This window comes from Salmo salar, chromosome 16 (assembly GCF_965601325.2).
Source record: "Salmo salar chromosome 16, fSalSal1, whole genome shotgun sequence".
NCBI lineage: Eukaryota > Metazoa > Chordata > Actinopteri > Salmoniformes > Salmonidae > Salmo > Salmo salar.
Window position 1 is genome coordinate 33,119,222 of NC_138306.1, and position 19,488 is coordinate 33,138,709.

At 44.2% G+C, this 19,488-nt stretch overlaps 1 protein-coding gene across 2 annotated transcripts in view; it reads left to right on the plus strand.

The window, feature by feature from the left end:
• Positions 1-19,488, plus strand: part of LOC106573727 (guanine nucleotide-binding protein G(o) subunit alpha) — a 160,240-nt gene that overhangs the window by 137,426 nt on the left and 3,326 nt on the right. Inside the window, exons 6-8 of one of the 2 annotated variants that reach the window (XM_014149044.3) lie at positions 8,118-8,247; positions 14,119-14,272; positions 14,821-15,685. In XM_014149044.3, the coding sequence (XP_014004519.1) occupies positions 8,118-8,247; positions 14,119-14,272; positions 14,821-15,008 (472 nt within the window). In that variant the 3' untranslated portion in view covers positions 15,009-15,685. Of the gene's footprint in view, positions 1-8,117; positions 8,248-14,118; positions 14,273-14,820; positions 15,686-19,488 lie in introns of those variants that run through there. The other variant, XM_014149043.3, reaches the window with a different exon arrangement.

Genomic DNA, 19,488 nt, shown 5'->3' on the forward strand with positions numbered 1-19,488 from the left:
CGTACAGAGGCCCATTATCAGCAACCATCACTCCTGTGTTCCAATGGCACGTTGTGTTAGCTAATCCAAGTTTATAATTTTAAAAGGCTAATTGATCATTAGAAAATCCTTTTGCAATTATGTTAGCACAGCTGAAAACTGTTGTCTTGATTGAAGAAGCAATGAAATTGGCCTTCTTTAGACTAGCTGAGTATCTGGAGCATCAGCACTTGTGGGTTCGATTACAGGCTCAAAATGGCTAGAACACAAATAACTTTCTTCTGAAACTTGTCAGTCTATTCTTGTTCTGAGAAAGGTAGGCTATTGCATGTGAGACATTTCCAAGAAACTGAAGATCTCGTACAACGCTTTGTACTACTCCCTTCACAGAACAGCGCAAACTGGCTCTAACCATAATAGAAAGAGGAGTGAGAGGCCCTGGTGCACAACTGAGCAAGAGGACGAGTACATTAGAGTGTCTAGTTTGAGAAAAAGATGCCTCACAAGTCCTCAGCTGGCAGCTTCATTAAATAGTACCCACAAAACGCCAGTCTCTGGTCAACAGGTTCTCAAGCTTCGGTTGGCTCGTCAGGCTTCCATTGCCAAAGCTACCGGGGAGGCCTCAGCTAGCTCGTCAGGATTCCATTCCTCAGCTGGCTCGACAGGTTCTCAAGCCTTGGTTGGCTCGTCAGGCTCCCATGCCTTGTCAAGCTCCCGCGCCTCGCCAGGCTCCCGCGCCTCAGCCGGCTTGACTAGTTCCCGCACCTCAGCCGGCTCGACTGGTTCCCGCGCCTCAGCCGGCTCGACTGGTTCCCGCGCCTCAGCCGGCTCGACTGGTTCCCGCGCCTCAGCCGGCTCGACTGGTTCCCGCGCCTCAGCCGGCTCGACTGGTTCCCGCGCCTCACCCGGCTCGACTGGTTCCCGCGCCTCATCAGAATCGACCGGTCCGCTCCTGGTCCTTCTGGACCATCCCTTTGGCCAGTGTCCTGTGGCTGGAGCCGCTCCCCCTCTCTGGCACTCGTTGTCGCCAGTTTACTCATTATTACGCACACCTGCCACCATCGTTACGTGCACCTGCGCCTCATGAGACTCACCTGAACTCGATCACCTTCCTGATTACCTTCCCAATATCTGTCACTCCCTTTGGTTCTTTCCCCGGGCGTTATTGATTCTGTTTGTGTTTCATGTCTATACGCTACTCGTGTTTGTTATATTGTCCGATGTTCCGGTTATTATTAAACTCACCACCTGCACTTGCTTTCCGACTCCCAGCATATACGTTACAATACAAATGATTATGTTTTAGTCAAATATATCTGTTTGGGCTTCTTGCAGTCAATTTGCAGTCTACAAATTATTTTTAATAATGTTCCGACGATCCGCTCAAGAAGAAATCTGCCCTCGACTGAATCTAGTTGTTGATCCCTGCTCTACTGAAAGTACTTTATTTTTTATTATATACTCCAACTCCTTTCAGTATTTAGGTTGATCCATTACAAAATAGATGCATTGGTTATGCTGCATTTACATTGATCTTTTCATGAAACCATGTAAAGGGAATACTTGGTAAATACAGTATGTGTTCTTTAAATGGAGATTGTCATACAGTTGAAGTCGGAGGTTTACATACACTTAGGTTGGAGTCATTAAAACTTGTTTTTCAACCACTCCAAAAATGTCTTGTTAACAAACTATAGTTTTGGCAAGTCGGTTAGGACATCTACTTTGTGCATGACACAAGTAAGTTTTCAAACAATTGCTTACAGACAGATTATTTCACTTATAATGCACTGTATCACATTTACATTTACATTTAAGTCATTTAGCAGACGCTCTTATCCAGAGCGACTTACAAATTGGTGCATTCACCTTATGATATCCAGTGGAACAACCACTTTACAATAGTGCATCTAAATCTTTTAAGGGGGGGGGGGTTAGAAGGATTACTTTATCCTATCCTAGGTATTCCTTAAAGAGGTGGGGTTTCAGGTGTCTCCGGAAGGTGGTGATTGACTCCGCTGTCCTGGCGTCGTGAGGGAGCTTGTTCCACCATTGGGGTGCCAGAGCAGCGAACAGTTTTGACTGGGCTGAGCGGGAACTGTGCTTCCTCAGCGGTAGGGAGGCGAGCAGGCCAGAGGTGGATGAACGCAGTGCCCTTGTTTGGGTGTAGGGCCTGATCAGAGCCTGAAGGTACGGAGGTGCCGTTCCCCTCACAGCTCCGTAGGCAAGCACAATGGTCTTGTAGCGGATGCGAGCTTCAACTGGAAGCCAGTGGAGAGAGCGGAGGAGCGGGGTGACGTGAGAGAACTTGGGAAGGTTGAACACCAGGCGGGCTGTGGCGTTCTGGATGAGTTGTAGGGGTTTAATGGCACAGGCAGGGAGCCCAGCCAACAGCGAGTTGCAGTAATCCAGACGGAAGATGACAAGTGCCTGGATTAGGACCTGCGCCGCTTCCTGTGTGAGGCAGGGTCGTACTCTGCGAATGTTGTAAAGCATGAACCTACAGGATCGGGTCACCGCCTTGATGTTAGTGGAGAACGACAGGGTGTTGTCCAAGGTCACGCCAAGGTTCTTAGCACTCTGGGAGGAGGACACAATGGAGTTGTCAACCGTTATGGCGAGATCATGGAACGGGCAGTCCTTCCCCGGGAGGAAGAGCAGCTCCGTCTTGCCGAGGTTCAGCTTGAGGTGGTGATCCGTCATCCACACTGATATGTCTGCCAGACATGCAGAGATGCAATTCGCCACCTGGTTATCAGAAGGGGGAAAGGAGAAGATTAATTGTGTGTCGTCTGCATAGCAATGATAGGAGAGACCATGTGAGGATATGACAGAGCCAAGTGACTTGGTGTATAGCGAGAATAGGAGAGGGCCTAGAACAGAGCCCTGGGGGACACCAGTGGTGAGAGCACGTGGTGCGGTGACAGATTCTCGCCACGCCACCTGGTAGGAGCGACCTGTCAGGTAGGACGCAATCCAAGCGTGGGCCACGCCGGAGATGCCCAACTCAGAGAGGGTGGAGAGGAGGATCTGATGGTTCACAGTATCAAAGGCAGCCGATAGGTCTAGAAGGATGAGAGCAGAGGAGAGAGAGTTAGCTTTAGCAGTGCGGAGCGCCTCCGTGACACAGAGAAGAGCAGTCTCAGTTGAATGACCAGTCTTGAAACCTGACTGATTTGGATCAAGAAGGTCATTCTGAGAGCGATAGCAGGAGAGCTGGCCAAGGAGTTTTGGAGAGAAAAGAAAGAAGGGATACTGGTCTGTAGTTGTTGACATCGGAGGGATCGAGTGTAGGTTTTTTCAGAAGGGGTGCAACTCTCGCTCTCTTGAAGACGGAAGGGACGTAGCCAGCGGTCAAGGATGAGTTGATGAGCGAGGTGAGGTAAGGGAGAAGGTCTCCGGAAATGGTCGGGAGAAGAGAGGAGGGGATAGGGTCAAGCGGGCAGGTTGTTGGGCGGCCGGCCGTCACAAGACGCAAGATTTAATCTGGAGAGAGAGGGGATAAAGAGGTCAAAGCACAGGGTAGGGCAGTGTGAGCAGGACCAGCGGTGTCGTTTCACTTAGCAAACAAGGATCGGATGTCGTCGACCTTCTTTTCAAAATGGTTGACGAAGTCATCCGCAGAGAGGGAGGAGGGGGAGGAGGATTCAGGAGGGAGGAGAAGGTGGCAAAGAGCTTCCTAGGGTTAGAGGCAGATGCTTGGAATTTAGAGTGGTAGAAAGAGGCTTTAGCAGCAGAGACAGAAGAGGAAAATGTAGAGAGGAGGGAGTGAAAGGATGCCAGGTCCGCAGGGAGGCGAGTTTTCCTCCATTTCCGCTCGGCTGCCCGGAGCCCTGTTCTGTGAGCTCGCAATGAGTCGTCGAGCCACGGAGCAGGAGGGGAGGACCGAGCCGGCCTGGAGGATTGGGGACATAGAGAGTCAAAGGATGCAGAAAGGGAGGAGAGGAGGGTTGAGGAGGCAGAATCAGGAGATAGGTTGGAGAAGGTTTGAGCAGATATCACAATTCCAGTGGGTCAGAAGTTCACATACACTAAGTTGACTGTGCCTTTAAACAGCTTGGAAAATTACAGAAAATGATGTCATGGCTTTAGAAGGTTCTGATAGGCTAATTGACAACATTTGAGTCAATTGGAGGTGTACCTGTTGATGTATATCAAGGCCTACCTTCAAACTCAGTGCCTCTTTGCTTGACATCATGGGAAAATCCAAATAAATCAGCCAAGACCTCAGGAAAAAAATTGTAGACCTCTACAAGTCTGGTTCGTCCTTGGGAGCAATTTCCAAACCCCTGAAGGTACCACGTTCATCTGTACAAACAATAGTACGCAAGTATAAACACCATGGAACCACGCAGCCATCATACCGCTGTCACGTCCTGACCCTTGTAAGAGGTCATTTGCCATAGTAGAGCGGTCAGGGCGTGACAGGTGGTTGTGTTGGGTGGTTTAGGGTTTTCTGTTTATAGGTGAGGTTTTTCTAGTATTCTATTTCTATGTTTTGTTTTCCAGGTTTGGCCGGGTATGGTTTCCAATCAGAGGCAGGTGTCTTTCGTTGTCTCTGATTGGAAGCCATAATTAGGCAGCATGTTTTCCTTTGGGGTTTGTGGGTAGTTGTTTTCTATTTTGTCTACGTACCAGACGGAACTGTTGGCTGTCGTTTTGTTATTTTGTTGAAGTGTTATCATTAATAAAAGAAATATGAGCACTTTACACGCTGCGCCTTGGTCACCTTTCAACGACCCCTGTGACAACCGCACAGGAAGGAGACGTGTTCTGTCTCCTAGAGATGAACGTACTTTGTTGTGAAAAGTGCAAATCAATCCCAGAACAACAGCAAAGGACCTTGTGAAGATGCTGGAGGAAACCGGTACAAAAGTATCTATATCCACAGTAAAACGAGTCCTATATCAATATGACCTGAAAGGCCACTCAGCAAGGAAGAAGCCACTGCTCCAATACCGCCATTAATGACCATTGTATGTTTGGAGGAAAAAGGGGGAGGCTTGCAAGCCGAAGAACACCATCCCAACCGTGAAGCACGGGGGTGGCAGTAGCATGTTGTGGGGGTGCTTTGCTGCAGGAGGGACTGGTGCACTTCACAAAATAGATGGCTTCATGAGGAAGGAAAATCATGTGGATGGAAAATTATGTGGATATATTGAAGCAACATCTCAAGACATCAGTCAGGAAGTTAAAGCTTGGTCCCAAATGGGTCTTCCAAATGGACAATGACCCCAAGCATACTTCCAAAGTTGTGGCAAAATGGCTTAAGGACAACAAAGTCAAGGTATTGGAGTGGCCATCACAAAGCCCTGACCTAAATCCTATAGAAAATGTGTGGGCAGAACTGAAAAAGCATGTGCGAGCAAGGAAGCCTACAAACCTGACTCTGTCAGGAGGAATGGGCCAAAATTCACCCAACTTATTGTGGGAAGCTTGTGGAAGGCTACCCAAAACGTTTGACCCAAGTTAAACAATTTAAAGGCAATGCTACTAAATACTATTTGAGTGTATGTAAACTTCTGACCCACTGGGAATGTGATGAAAGAAATAAAAGCAGAAATAATTCATTCTCTCCACTATTATTCTGACATTTCACTTTCTTAAAATAAAGTGGTGATCCTAACTGATGTAAGACAGGGAATTTTTACTAGGATTAAATGTCAGGAATTGTGAAAAACTGAGTTTAAATGTATTTGGCTAAGGTGTATGTAAACTTCTGACTTCAACTGTACATACATGGATTCTACCCTAGGTTAATAGTTTTTTCCATTATTGTACCATGGAAATGAAAATGTAATTTTTTATAAATAAATGAGCACTGGGATCAGTACAGTGCGCTGGGAGAAAAGAAGCTGTGACTGAATCTACATTTTAATTCTATGCTCTAGTTAATTACTCTAGAACTGTCAAATCTGGAGACATACTATTCAAGTTTAAATCATTCAGAATTATCTGGTGTACAATAAAAAACAAAAGTGGAATGTGTAATTTTTTTTCTTTTTTCTGCAATTTACCTTGTTTAGCGTGGTGTAACACAATCATGTTACTATAAAAAAAAATGTCTGTCACAAAACAGAGAGCTTGTATTTTTCCTCTGTTCCTCACAGTGGCCTGCCTGACTGCCTACTAAGTGCTAGCACAAAGCAGCTCTTTGTTCATCTCCTTCTCTCACTTAGTCAGCTGATTGAGAACAAAAAAGACAGGATGAAAATAATGGGTTAATATAATGTTTAAATTAGTGGTGTGCAGAGAGAGGCTGCCGGTCTGTCGGGTTGTAGTGTTCCATTCATTCCTGATCCTAAGACTGTCTCTCTGACAGGCTTTTTACTAAAGCTAACATAATGTTCCGGTACTGAAGAAAGACTGTTTTAGTTTAGTGGTCCAGGACTTTTTCCAGTAACCCCAGCAGCTCGAGGTTGTCCTGACCTTAAATACTGTATATACAGCTCTGGAAAACATTAAGAGACCACTGCAAAATGATCAGTTTCTCTGGTTTTACTATTTAGAGTATGTGTTTGGGTAAAATTAACATTTTTGTTTTATTCTATAAACTACTGACAACATTTCTCCCAAATTCCAAATAAAAATATTGTCATTTAGAGCATTTATTTGCAGAAAATGACAACTGGTCCAAATAACTAAAAAGATGCAATGTTGTCAGACCTCGAATAATGCAAAGAAAATAAGTTCATATTCATCCTCCACCAAATTTCACAGTGGGTGCGAGACACTGGCTTGTAGGCTTCTCCAGGTCTCACAGTGGGTGCGAGACACTGTGGCTTGTAGGCTTTTCCAGGTCTCAGTGTGGGTGTGAGACACTGGCTTGTAGGCTTCTCCAGGTCTCACAGTGGGGGCGAGACACTGTGGCTTGTAGGCTTCTCCAGGTCTCACAGTGGGGGCGAGACACTGTGGCTTGTAGGCTTCTCCAGGTCTCACAGTGGGGGCGAGACACTGTGGTTTGTAGGCTTCTCCAGGTCTCACAGTGGGGGCGAGACACTGTGGTTTGTAGGCTTCTCCAGGTCTCACAGTGGGTGCGAGACACTGGCTTGTAGGCTTCTCCAGGTCTCACAGCCACTGTGAAATTTGGTGGAGGATTGGTGATGATCTGGGGGTGCTTCAAAAGGCTGGAATCGGGCAGATTTGCCTTTGTGAAGGACACATGAATCAAGCCATGTACAAGGTTGTCCTGAAAGAAAACTTGCTTCCTTCTGCTCTGACAATGTTCCCCAACTCTGAGGATTGGTTTTTCCAGCAGGACAATGCTCCATGCCACACAGCCAGGTCAATCAAGGTGTGGATGGAGGACCACCAGATCAAGACCCTGTCATGGCCAGCCCAATCTCCAGACCTGAACCCCATTGAAAACCTCTGGAATGTGATCAAGAGGAAGATGGATGGTCACAAGCCATCAAACAGAGCCAAGCTGCTTGAATTTCTGCACCAGGAGTGGCATAAAGTAATCCAACATCAATGTGAAAGACTGGTGGAGAGCATGCCAAGACGCATGAAAGCTGTGATTGAAAATCAGGGTTATTCCACCAAATATTGATTTCTGAACTCTTCCCAAGTTAAAAAATGTGTATTGTGTTGTTTAAAAATGAATATGAACTTATTTTCTTTGCATTATTCGAGGTCTGACAACACTGCATCTTTTTAGTTATTTTCTGCAAATAAATGCTCTAAATGACAATATTTTTATTTGGAATTTGGGAGAAATGTTGTCAGTAGTTTATAGAATAAAACAAAAATGTTCATTTTACCCAAACACATACTCTAAATAGTAAAACCAGAGAAACTGATCATTTTGCAATGGTCTGTTAATGCTTTCCAGAGCTGTATATCTACAGTAGTAGTAGTAGGAGACCTGTGGCTGCAAACACTTTGAAACCCCAAGTTTCTTAAGATGTAGGGAGGGGCTCAAAATTGGGCTCCCAAGTGGCACAGCGGTCTAAGGCACTGCATCTCAATGCAGTCCCTGGTTCGAATCCAGGCTGTATCATATCTGGCCGCGATTGGGAGTCCCATAGGGCGGCACCCAATGTTGTTCGGGTTTGGCTGGGGTAGGCCAAGCATTGTAAATAAAATGGCTTTTTTGTTTTTCTGTGAGCGTGTAACGGATGGTGTGTGTTCTGTAGGCTCTTTGATGTGGGAGGACAGAGGTCGGAGAGGAAGAAATGGATCCACTGCTTTGAGGACGTGACGGCCATTATCTTCTGTGTGGCACTGAGTGGGTATGACCAGGTGCTGCATGAAGATGAGACCACGGTAAGTCACACGCAAACACACCATTAATTAATTGTGTCCATATCGCCGTACAGCACTCTACAGTGCAGCACATTCAATTCCATTTAATTTGAGTCATATATGTTTCCTTCGTTGAAGACATCAACATAATGAACAGCAGGGGCTTTGTACTGTACACATCCCTGTTTTCCTGCTACTCATGTTGAGGTTAGGGTTCACAATTACCATGCCTTTTATCCATGGATCTTCCTTCCTGTACTGTAAACAGGTTTAGCTAGCTCTGCTATGAAACGCATTGCAAATGTACAGTAGATTATAAATGATATGACAATTTACATGTAAGTGTAGATTCATTTTGGATTTGAATTTTTTGTCCATAACACAACATTATAAATTAGACCACAGTTAGGCTACTTTATTTCTCTCCATGCAAACACAGCAGTCACACTTCCCATCTGGTTCCACCCAGTCCTCTACCATAACCTCTAGTTGTATCAGCTGGTGTTTGTGCTAGGGTTGGCATAATTATCGTATAACCGTGTAACCGACGGTTATGGTGAAAACCGCCATGAAAATAAAATAAACCGTCATAAGTGTAAAAAACATTTTTGCTGTGTGTGTGTGTGTATGGAACAAACGGCTGACTGAAGACGGGAGGGCCGGGCATTCGTGCGTTTGAGTACGTTTCTGCCGTAACATGGACTCTTATCGAGATGACGAAATCGTTCCTCCTCGCTGAAACAAGAAAATTTGTCTTGGGTTGCCTAGGCAACGCCCCCCGGAATGAAGCAGCAGCATCACACATAGAAATAGAATGAATAGAACAGGCTTGGAACTTCTAACCCTGGCAATTTGACTGAGTAGGGTCTATCTGCGGTCGGACTGCAGTGTCAAATCGGAGGGCCTGTTGTCTGGACCTCTTGCAGTCTCTATGGGGTGCCACAGGGTTCAATTCTCGGCCCGACTCTCTTCTCTGTATACATCAATGATGTTGCTCTTGCTGCTGGTGGTTCTCTGATCCACCTCTACGCAGACGACACCATTCTGTATACTTCTGGCCCCTCTTTGGACACTGTGTTAACTACCCTCCAGACGAGCTTCAATGCCATACAACTCTCCTTCCGTGGCCTCCAACTGCCCTTAAATGCAAGTAAAACTAAATGCATGCTCTTCAACCAATTGCTGCCCACACCTGCCCGCCCGTCCAGCATCACTACTCTGGACGGTTCTGTCTTAGAATATGTGGACAACTACAAATACCTAGGTGTCTGGTTAGACTGTAAACTCTCCTTCCAGACTCACATTAAGCATCTTCAATCCAAAATTAAATCTAGAATCGGCATCCTATTTCGCAACAAATCATCCTTCACCCATGCTGCCAAACATATCCTCGTAAAACTGACTATCCTACTGATCCTTGACTTCGGCGATGTCATTTACAAAATAGCCTCCAACACTCTACTCAACAAACTGGATGCAGTCTATCACAGTGCCATCCGTTTTGTCACCAAAGCCCCATATACTACCTACCACTGCAACCTGTATGTTCTCGCTGGCTGGCCCTCGCTTCATATTCGTTGCCAAACCCACTGGCTCCAGATCATCTATAAGTCTTTGCTAGGTAAAGCCCCGCCTTATCTCAGCTCACTGGTCACCATAGCAGCACCCACCGTAGCACGCGCTCCAGCAGGTATATTTCACTGGCCACCCCCAAAAGCCAATTCCTACTTTGGTTGCCTTTCCTTCCAGTTCTCTGCTGCCAATGACTGGAACGAACTGCAAAAATCACTGAAGCTGGAGATTCATATCTCCCTCACTAACTTTAAGCACCAGCTGTCAGAGCAGCTCACAGATCATTGCACCTGTACATAGTCCATCTATAAATAGCCCATCCAACTACCTCATCCCCATACTGTTATTTATTTATTTTGCTTCTTTGCATCCCAGTATCTCTACTTCCACATTCATCTTCTGCACATCTATCACTCCAGTGTTTAATTGCTATATTGTAATTATTTCGCCACTATGGCCTATTTATTGCCTTACCTCCCTTCTTATCCTACCTCATTTGCACACACTGTATATAGACTTTTTCTATTGTATTATGGACTGTATGTTTGTTTATTCCATGTGTAACTCCGTGTTGTTGTTTGTGTCACACTGTTTTGCTTTATCTTGGCCAGGTCGCAGTTGTAAATGAGAACTTGTTCTCAACTAGCCTACCTGGTTAAATAAAGGTGAAAAATTCAACAAAATTCAAAAACTACATGCCACGTGCCCACGGCCACTGAGGCGAAGGTAGTGTCACACGAGAGTTGGGTTGACTACTCTAGCTAGCTAACGTTACCTTCCTATCAGTAACATTAACAGAACTGCGGGAAAGCAGTGCTCGGCAGGCGGGGCAAAGGACAATGTGTTCCGGGGTCCTATTTAGCTAGCTAGCTACTTCCCTCAGCATAACGTTAACAGAACTGCGGAAAGAAGTGCTCGGCAGGCGGGGGCGAAGGACACTGTGTAGCGGTGTTTTAGTTAGCTAGCTAGCTACTTCCCTCACCGTAACTTTAACAGAACTGCAGAAAGCAGTGCTCCGCAGGCGGGGTGAAAGACACGGTGTACCCGTGTCCCCTAGCTAGCTAGCAGCCTCCTTCTTCTTCTGTGGTTTTTTTTGGCAGTTGGTGCATTACCGCCACCTACTGTGCTGGAGTGTGGGCCAGAGACAGCGCTAGCAGTGGGCGCGGCATGTTGTGGGCACAGCATGTAGTAACCACTGTCTGCAGATAGACATTATTGATTTGACAGCTAAACTCATGTGTACACTTGCAATGGCTGCCTGGTATTGCGATGCAATGTTCTTTCAAATGTTAACTGATGTGGCTCATACAATTGAATGTATTTTTGTAATGTCAGTTGAGTTGAATTAAGAAATCGCACCACATATTTCAGCTCATATTTTACTTCCTGCTATCGGTACACTGGCAATGGCCGCCAGTCCACCCATTATACCATGATTGACTTGAATGGGGATGTCCGTTGTATTCATTCTATTTTTATGGCAGCACATGCAGTCAGGAGAGGAGAACGTGTGTTTATGGGTTTATTTTTTAAATATTAATATAGCGAGGTCAGGATAATCCTATTTGAAAACACAACTAAATGTATCAGAGTAGATTTACAGACATGATCAACCAAAAAAGGAAGGCTCTATTGGCTCTGTTGAAATATGAACTATGCCTCTGACAGATTGCCGGACTCCTAAATCAAAGTCATATTCATGTACTCCTGGACTCATATGCACAGGCCCGCACTTGTGTGCGACTGCACACACACACACTACTTCAACAAACAAATTTTCATTTATCTCTCGCTCTCTCTCTCTGGCTGTCTTTTCCTGGTTTTCCTCTTCATGCAAGTACTGGCACACCCTCAAAGATGTGCACAGCAGTGCAGATTTTCTACAGCAATTCTATCCATTAATTTGACTGCGAGGTTTGGTTTGGGTCCTTCCTGCCTGCTCTACAGTTTTTTCCTTTCACCGTTGGGGGGTGTGTGTGTGTGTGTGTGTGTGTGTGTGTGTGTGTGTGTGTGTGTGTGTGTATGTGTGTGTGTGTGTGGTGCATACATACGTGCGTGCACATGACTGTGCGTGCGTTTTTGCTTGTGCGTGCATGCGTTGTGTTTGAGAGGGGGGAGATGAGTTGATTTGGGCTCTCGTGCAGGGCCATCTCTGTTCCACTGCGCTCCCCCAACCCCCCAACAGCTCTTGTCTCTCCTTCAACATCTTCTCGTCTCAGCTCCTCTCCTGTCATCTCTCGCCATCGGCTGTCCTCTCTAACCAATCAGCAAATGCTAAAAACCCACCTGGTTCCACAGAGGGCCCTCCCACCAAACACATGCACAGGTATGAAACCTTTCACAAGGACAAAGAATCCAAAATCATCTGGAAAGAGTTGAAAGCAGCACTCCTTTTGGTTGTGATGTGATTATGTGTGTGTGTTCAGCATGTGTGTGTGTTTACCTGGGATTTTCACTGTGAGGATATGATTGTATGTATATGGGCGGCAGGTAGCCTAACTGTTAAGAGCGTTGGGCCAGTAACAGAAAGGTCACTGGTTAGAATCCCTGAGCTGACTAGGTGACGCATCTGTGGATGTGCCCTTGAGCAAGGCACTTCATCTAATTGCTCCTGTAGGTTGCTCTGGATAAGAGTGTCTGTAAAAATGTATATATGACACTGTTTTATGTATGTGTTGCCTTGTTCTCAAAGTTTTACTCATCAGATGCTGATTCACTTCATGAGATACATGTTTAATTAGGGTTATTCGTTTTCTTATCTCCTCTTTCTTTCTCTTATATTCTCTACAAGAACTCCAGTCTCTGACTTATGTACTCTTTTGGATTGTTCTGTAATTGGCTCTTTCAGTGATTTCCTCTACTCTATTTAATCTGATTGGCTCTCTCAGGGCTTTCCTCTGCTCTATTTAATCTGTTTGGCTGTCTCAGGGCTTTCCTCTGCTCTTGATCTGATTGGCTGTGCGAGCCCTCTCTGGTGCTCTAAGTGAATTGTGATTGGCTGTGAAGGAGCTGTCATGACTGTGTTCTCTGTCTTTTCCACTGTGGTTGAGAACAAGGCAACAATTCATTCACATCAGAGAGAGTGTCTGCTTTCAACTCTGAATTAACATTTAAAAAGGCAAACGCCATGGTGAAATAACATAAAATACCTAGAAATGTATTTGCATGCCTTCCCACCTCTGTTCTAGAGAGAAGCATACAGGGTTTGTCCTAGACTTAGGCTATCTGGGTCGTTCCACCAATTCGGTGTCTTTTGAGAAGTGGAACTTGATCAAAACAAACTTTTGATTTCACTTAATTTACTTGAATGCAAGCTTCACAAAAAAAAAATATTTGTAAAACTTTTCTATCCTGTCTATCTATGGGTAACAGGAATGACCTGTTATGCTCGACCTGCACAGTTTTCCTCCACAAAACACCAGAAAATGGCCAAAAAGAGTAGAACCAGCTCACCTGCTTTTACACGATGATATAACTATCAGATGTTCAGTGTTTCTTTAAAATAATATATTTAAAAAGGAATAGTTTCACCATATTAAAACGAGAGTTCAGTTCATGTAACAGGGTTGGCCTTAAAATGAGGGACAGACGTAAAATAATCACTAATCACATTAAATAATGATCATCTTTAGAAATGACTTTTTTCAAAGCAACACAATAAGTAGGGTGATGGTGACTTATTTTAGGATGAAGTGGGTTAAAATCTTAGAAGTGACACAGGGTTGACGGAGGGACGTGAAAATGTTGAATTTTGGCACTTTAGCAAGCCTTTATTCATATAAAAAACAGATTTATTGAATTCTCCATGTGGTCTATTTTAAAGGGCACCTAATTTAATATATATAGGCTTTTAAAATTCAATATTGGTGCACAATTTCTACTTAAAATATTAAAGGAACACAAAAGGCACTATTTTCGTGGAACGACCGACCTAATAACATTGTGCATGAACTTGGCTAACCTCCCAGGATGCTGCGTACTTGTCATACTTAACATATTACCATGACACTGTGGCAAACAGGAACATGATAATGAAATAATGTAGACACTGTATTTTAGAATGTTCTGGGCTCTTACAGGAAACTCCTGGAAAGGGAATCTACAGTTTAGTTTCTGTTCTGCTTTGTAGTTTCCTGTCTTCACTTGATTCTTCTCTTATTTTATCTGTGTGTGTGTGTGTGTGTGTGTGTGTGTGTGTGTGTGTGTGTGTGTGTGTGTGTGTGTGTGTGTGTGTGTGTGTGTGTGTGTGTGTGTGTGAGACATAGTTAGAAAGAGAGCCACACAGCAGACTGACTGACATGTTGTTTTCTCTACCCACAGAACCGCATGCATGAGTCTATGAAGCTGTTCGACAGCATCTGTAACAACAAATGGTTCACAGACACCTCCATCATTCTATTTCTCAACAAGAAGGACATATTCGAGCAGAAAATTAAGAAATCTCCCCTTAGTATCTGCTTCTCGGAGTACACAGGTAATTGATGAAGAGTGGAGGCTGCTGAGCTAGGAGAGGAGAGGGATGTAGTAGCACCAGGAGGGGCAAATAGGAGAAGGGCTAGTGTGGGAGGGAGGGATAATGTGTAGAAAGGCTTGAAGAGGGATGATTAGCATTCGGAATCAGAACAGTTACTCATGCCTTACCTGGCATGACTCCATGTTATCATCTTAGGGCTTATAGTGCAGAGCAGCCAAGGAGTCTGTCTGGCCTGCTCTACTCTCTGTGTAAACCAAGGCCTCCCTCCGCAGTTACACGATAATCCAGCCACTTAGAAAGACATTAGGTTTTACATTAGGTGTGAAATATTTGAAAAAACGATATATTTTTTTTATCCATTCTTCAGTTTTTCTTGTCCTCATATCCTTCTTTTGTCTTGTCTGCTTTTCTTCCACTTTTATTTTCCTCTTTCTATGTATCCTTTATTTTATTCACCCCACCTTCTTTCCACATCCTGCCTCTCTCTGGTCCTGTAAATATATTTTCTCCATTTCCTCTTTCTCTTACCCTTTCAAAACTTTTTGCAGGCGCGGACACCTTCACAGAGGCAGTGGCCCACATTCAGTCTCAGTACGAGAGCAGAAACAAGTCCCTCCACAAGGAAGTGTATGCCCACGTCACCTGTGCCACCGACACCAACAACATCCAGTTTGTGTTTGACGCGGTCACCGACGTCATCATCGCCAACAACCTGCGTGGTTGTGGCCTGTATTAACCCAGAGGATAGACCCAGTGCGCCCTTGGATTGACCCTTCTCCTCCACTTTTCCCTCACCCACATATCAAATTCATTCACCTTTTAGATGTGTTAAATATTAAGATATTATTCCGTTATATAAAGAGAGACAGCTGTATTTTATGCCTCAGGCATTGAACATCGTCAGTAGAAGTGAATACAGGAAAGAGATAATCCTTGACTGGAACAATTAGTTTAGTGTCATAAAGAATATACATTTTGACAATCACTCACCTGCAAAACTGTTCAATACAATCTGGACATCCATGGTGAATCACATTTCCGAAGAAAGAATGCAGATATTATAGACATGCATTTGATACATTTGTAGCAAAGTCATGTTAGCGGTAGGTTATTTCGGAAGATATGCTGTTTTACTAAAACATTAAGGCAGTTATTGCTGTTGTGTAACCGTGTGTAAGTGGCATTGGGTCACCACCAAACTATCATCTACAGGTTACAAGGAAAACTGCTCATCTTTACCAACAAAGTATCTATTGTAATTTGGCATTTTGCTTGTTGAGTAATAGTCATCTGATATGAAAGGAATTTGTGCCTGGACGGTTTTGTGAAACACTTTGAAGTTGGAATTGGAGTTGATGAGTTGGGGATTTGTTTGCGGCTAATGGAAGATGGTACTGTTTAAATAATGTGAACTTTTGGATTTTTGGGTGGATTTTTTTTCTTCTGTTCTGCTTAGATGTCATGTAGGTTCTGAGATTTTAGTCTTGGAAGGCTTTTTTCTGTTGTCACTACAGGTTTTGTGAGATTCAATGATTGGGTTTGAAATGTGTAAGGTTAACCAAATATTTAATGTACACTGCAGTGGCCTTACTGAAGAAATGGAGACCATTTATAATGCAAATTGGTAGGAGTGACAATCAACATAGTCACTGCCTGAAGTTGAGTTAGAGCTGATAGTTAGAGATGTAGAAATATTCAACTGTCATATTTAGTCTAGAATTTCCTGTTGCAGTTTAGGTGCCTCAGCAGTCTCAGTCAAGCACTGGGAGTTGTTTACCTTATGGTGATTGTCCTGGCTATGTCAGTAGCTATTTTATCTTACTGGTGCCAATGCCATATTTAATGAGAGAGTCAATAGGCTAAGGAGCAGGAAGTTTCTAATGTGTGTGTTAGAGCAGATAAGGTAGTATCTGTTTGTGGTATACTGTAAGAGAGAGGATTAGGTATCTGTGGATTAATTATCCAGGAAACAGCTGTTCCATTCCTCATTACACAGTCCCTCAGGGAGGACACCAAATGTCACAACACCCTCCCTGTTCTTCTGCCAAATAATGCCAAACCACTCTAAGAAGGGTCAAAACTTCTTGGTTTCTTGCCAAATAATATGCCGCTTCCTAAATCGGAGGGTGGTCTGATACCACCCTCCTCGTTTAGCTGTACATAAACCTGTACTCGTTTCTTGTCATGGCTGTAGGAATCTCCATCTCTTAGAAAGTACTAATTTGTCTGCCTCACAGCAGCACACCCATGTAGGTGCCGGGTGAGTGGGGGTAGGGAAGATGTTACCATGATGATCGTTCTCAGCACCACGCCTGCCTTAGCTGGTAGGTGCAGCCTCGTGTGTCAGGTGACTCTGATACTCTAGTCACTGCAGTGATTCTAGGGGCTCTGTAAAAGATTTGTTGACTGTACTGCTGTACACTAAAATGTCATTGCAGTAAGATACTGTGTGTTGCTTCGGTAGATGCACAGGACACGGGAGGCAAAGGCTGTGGCAACCCTCAGGCCAGTTAGTTCTCCACAACAGGACATGAACTCTAAATTCTCATGAGCAGACAAGTTCTCATTCTGTGCTACATTTGACATTTTCTGAACAATAAGAGGCAGGGGAGAATGACTGCCCCCTCTCATTGAAGCCACAGAGGTTCAAGGCCGACCGTGGTACTTCGTGGTGAATCTTCATGTAAAGAAACATATATTTTTTAAGACAATCTTGGTACCAATAATTGCTTCTAATACACCAGATGTATGTCCTTGAACCGATTATTTTACAATCACACACAGAACAAGTTCTAAGTATAATTTAGTTTCTAATTGCAGCCTGCAGTACCCCGGTCGACCTTTTACTTGAGTTACTCAGTGAGAGGGAGCAGCACTGAGCTAGTCTGCAATGTCACTTCCTGGAGTAGCTCAAACTATGCATGTTATATCTCCATGAGATGCCATCTTAACTAATGGTGTCACATGATTTGTCACATGATTTGTCCATTCATATATACAGTCATTGAGTATGTTTACATGCACAGTAATAATTAGATATCAAACTGATTATGGCACTAGGCAGATTTTGCAAAAGTCATGTAAACACCTTACTCTGCTTATCTTAATCGGTGTCAGGTCAAAATCGAAGTAGGCATATGCTGATTAAAACACCTGGTTTTCTGAGCAATCTTTCCAATTATTAGGACATGTAAACATCTTAATTGGCGCTCCAGCTGTGTATTTGATCTGTGCATGTTCTAGCACCTGCCGAGAGCCTCCCTCTTCCGTGAATGAAGTGAGCGGAACAACTGAATGTATGCGCCTTAAAGTAGTTTTCATATGCAAACTTTTTATGACTGAGATCAGAATAAAATATGTTTCCCAAAAATGACATGGTCGCTGTGGTAGAACGTTTATTTTGATTGGCGGTTTTCTACATTTATCAGAGTGCCATCAGGTAGCCTGATTTCAGATGTGTTCATGTAAATAGGATTATTAGGGAAATCGTTCTTCTTGCAAAGCATGTAAACGTTTTAATCAAACTATTATATGAATCTGACTATCCACGATAATGGAATTATTGTGTAGATGTAACCGTACTCATTGATAAGAAGCATGTCCGTGCTGCGCTGTCAGCAAGCTCTCAGATTCCCAGCTGGAGTTATAATCTCTTCTTTACCAGAGACTAAACTAAGACAGAAGCCATCAGATTCAGATTCTGGAGGGCATGTGTAAGTCCCAGAGCACCCACCCAGACAGTCTGTCTCTCTGCTCATCTTATAGCCTTGCCTTAAACCTGACTGATGGCAAATAAAGCCTATGTCCAGGGCAGAGAGAAAGCTGGGTAATAGAGTTTATGTCCACAGTAGTGAGACTGATGGATAATGGAGTCTTAGGGCCAAGGTAAAGAGACAGATTCGTAAGTGTGTCTGTCTGCTGGAGAGAAACAGATGGGAGGTACAATATGTTGCCCTGAGTAAACTGGATCTCAGGTCTAGTGGGTACCGAGAGAGATAAATAGTAGTGAATATCATGTACAGTAGTGGAGTCCCCTGATGTAATAGAGATTAGCCTTGGTGAAGGCTGAGATGGTTCATGTACTGTAGGTACAGTGGGGCAAAAAAGTATTTAGTCAGCCACCAATTGTGCAAGTTCTCCCACTTAAAAAGATGAGAGAGGCCTGTAATTTTCATCATAGGTACACTTCAACTATGACAGACAAAATGAGAAGAAAAAAAATCCAGAAAATCACATTGTAGGATTTTTAATGACTTTATTTGCAAATTATGGTGGAAAATAAGTATTTGGTCAATAACAAAAGTTTCTCAATACTTTGTTATATACCCTTTGTTGGCAATGACATGGGTCAAACGTTTTCTGTAAGTCTTCACAAGGTTTTCACACACTGTTGCTGGTATTTTGGCCCATTCCTCCATGCAGATCTCCTCTAGAGCAGTGATGTTTTGGGGCTGTCGCTGGGCAACACGGACTTTCAACTCCCTCCAAATATTTTCTATGGGGTTGAGATCTGGAGACTGGCTAGGCCTCTCCAGGACCTTGAAATGCTTCTTACGAAGCCACTCCTTCGTTGCCCGGGCGGTGTGTTTGGGATCATTGTCATGCTGAAAGACCCAGCCACGTTTCATCTTCAATGCCCTTGCTGATGGAAGGAGGTTTTCACTCAAAATCTCACGATACATGGCCCCATTCATTCTTTCCTTTACACGGATCAGTCGTCCTGGTCCCTTTGCAGAAAAACAGCCCCAAAGCATGATGTTTCCACCCCCATGCTTCACAGTAGGTATGGTGTTCTTTGGATGCAACTCAGCAGTCTTTGTCCTCCAAACACGACGAGTTGAGTTTTTACCAAAAAGTTATATTTTAGTTTCATCTGACCATATGACATTCTCCCAATCCTCTTCTGGATCATCCAAATGCTCTCTAGCAAACTTCAGACAGGCCTGGACATGTACTGGCTTAACACGTCTGGCACGGCAGGATTTGAGTCCCTGGCGGCGGAGTGTGTTACTGATGGTAGGCTTTGTTACTTTGGTCCCAGCTCTCTGCAGGTCATTCACTAGGTCCCCCCGTGTGGTTCTGGGATTTTTGCTCACCGTTCTTGTGATAATTTTGACCCCACGGGGTGAGATCTTGCGTGGAGCCCCAGATCGAGGGAGATTATCAGTGGTCTTGTATGTCTTCCATTTCCTAATAATTGCTCCCACAGTTGATTT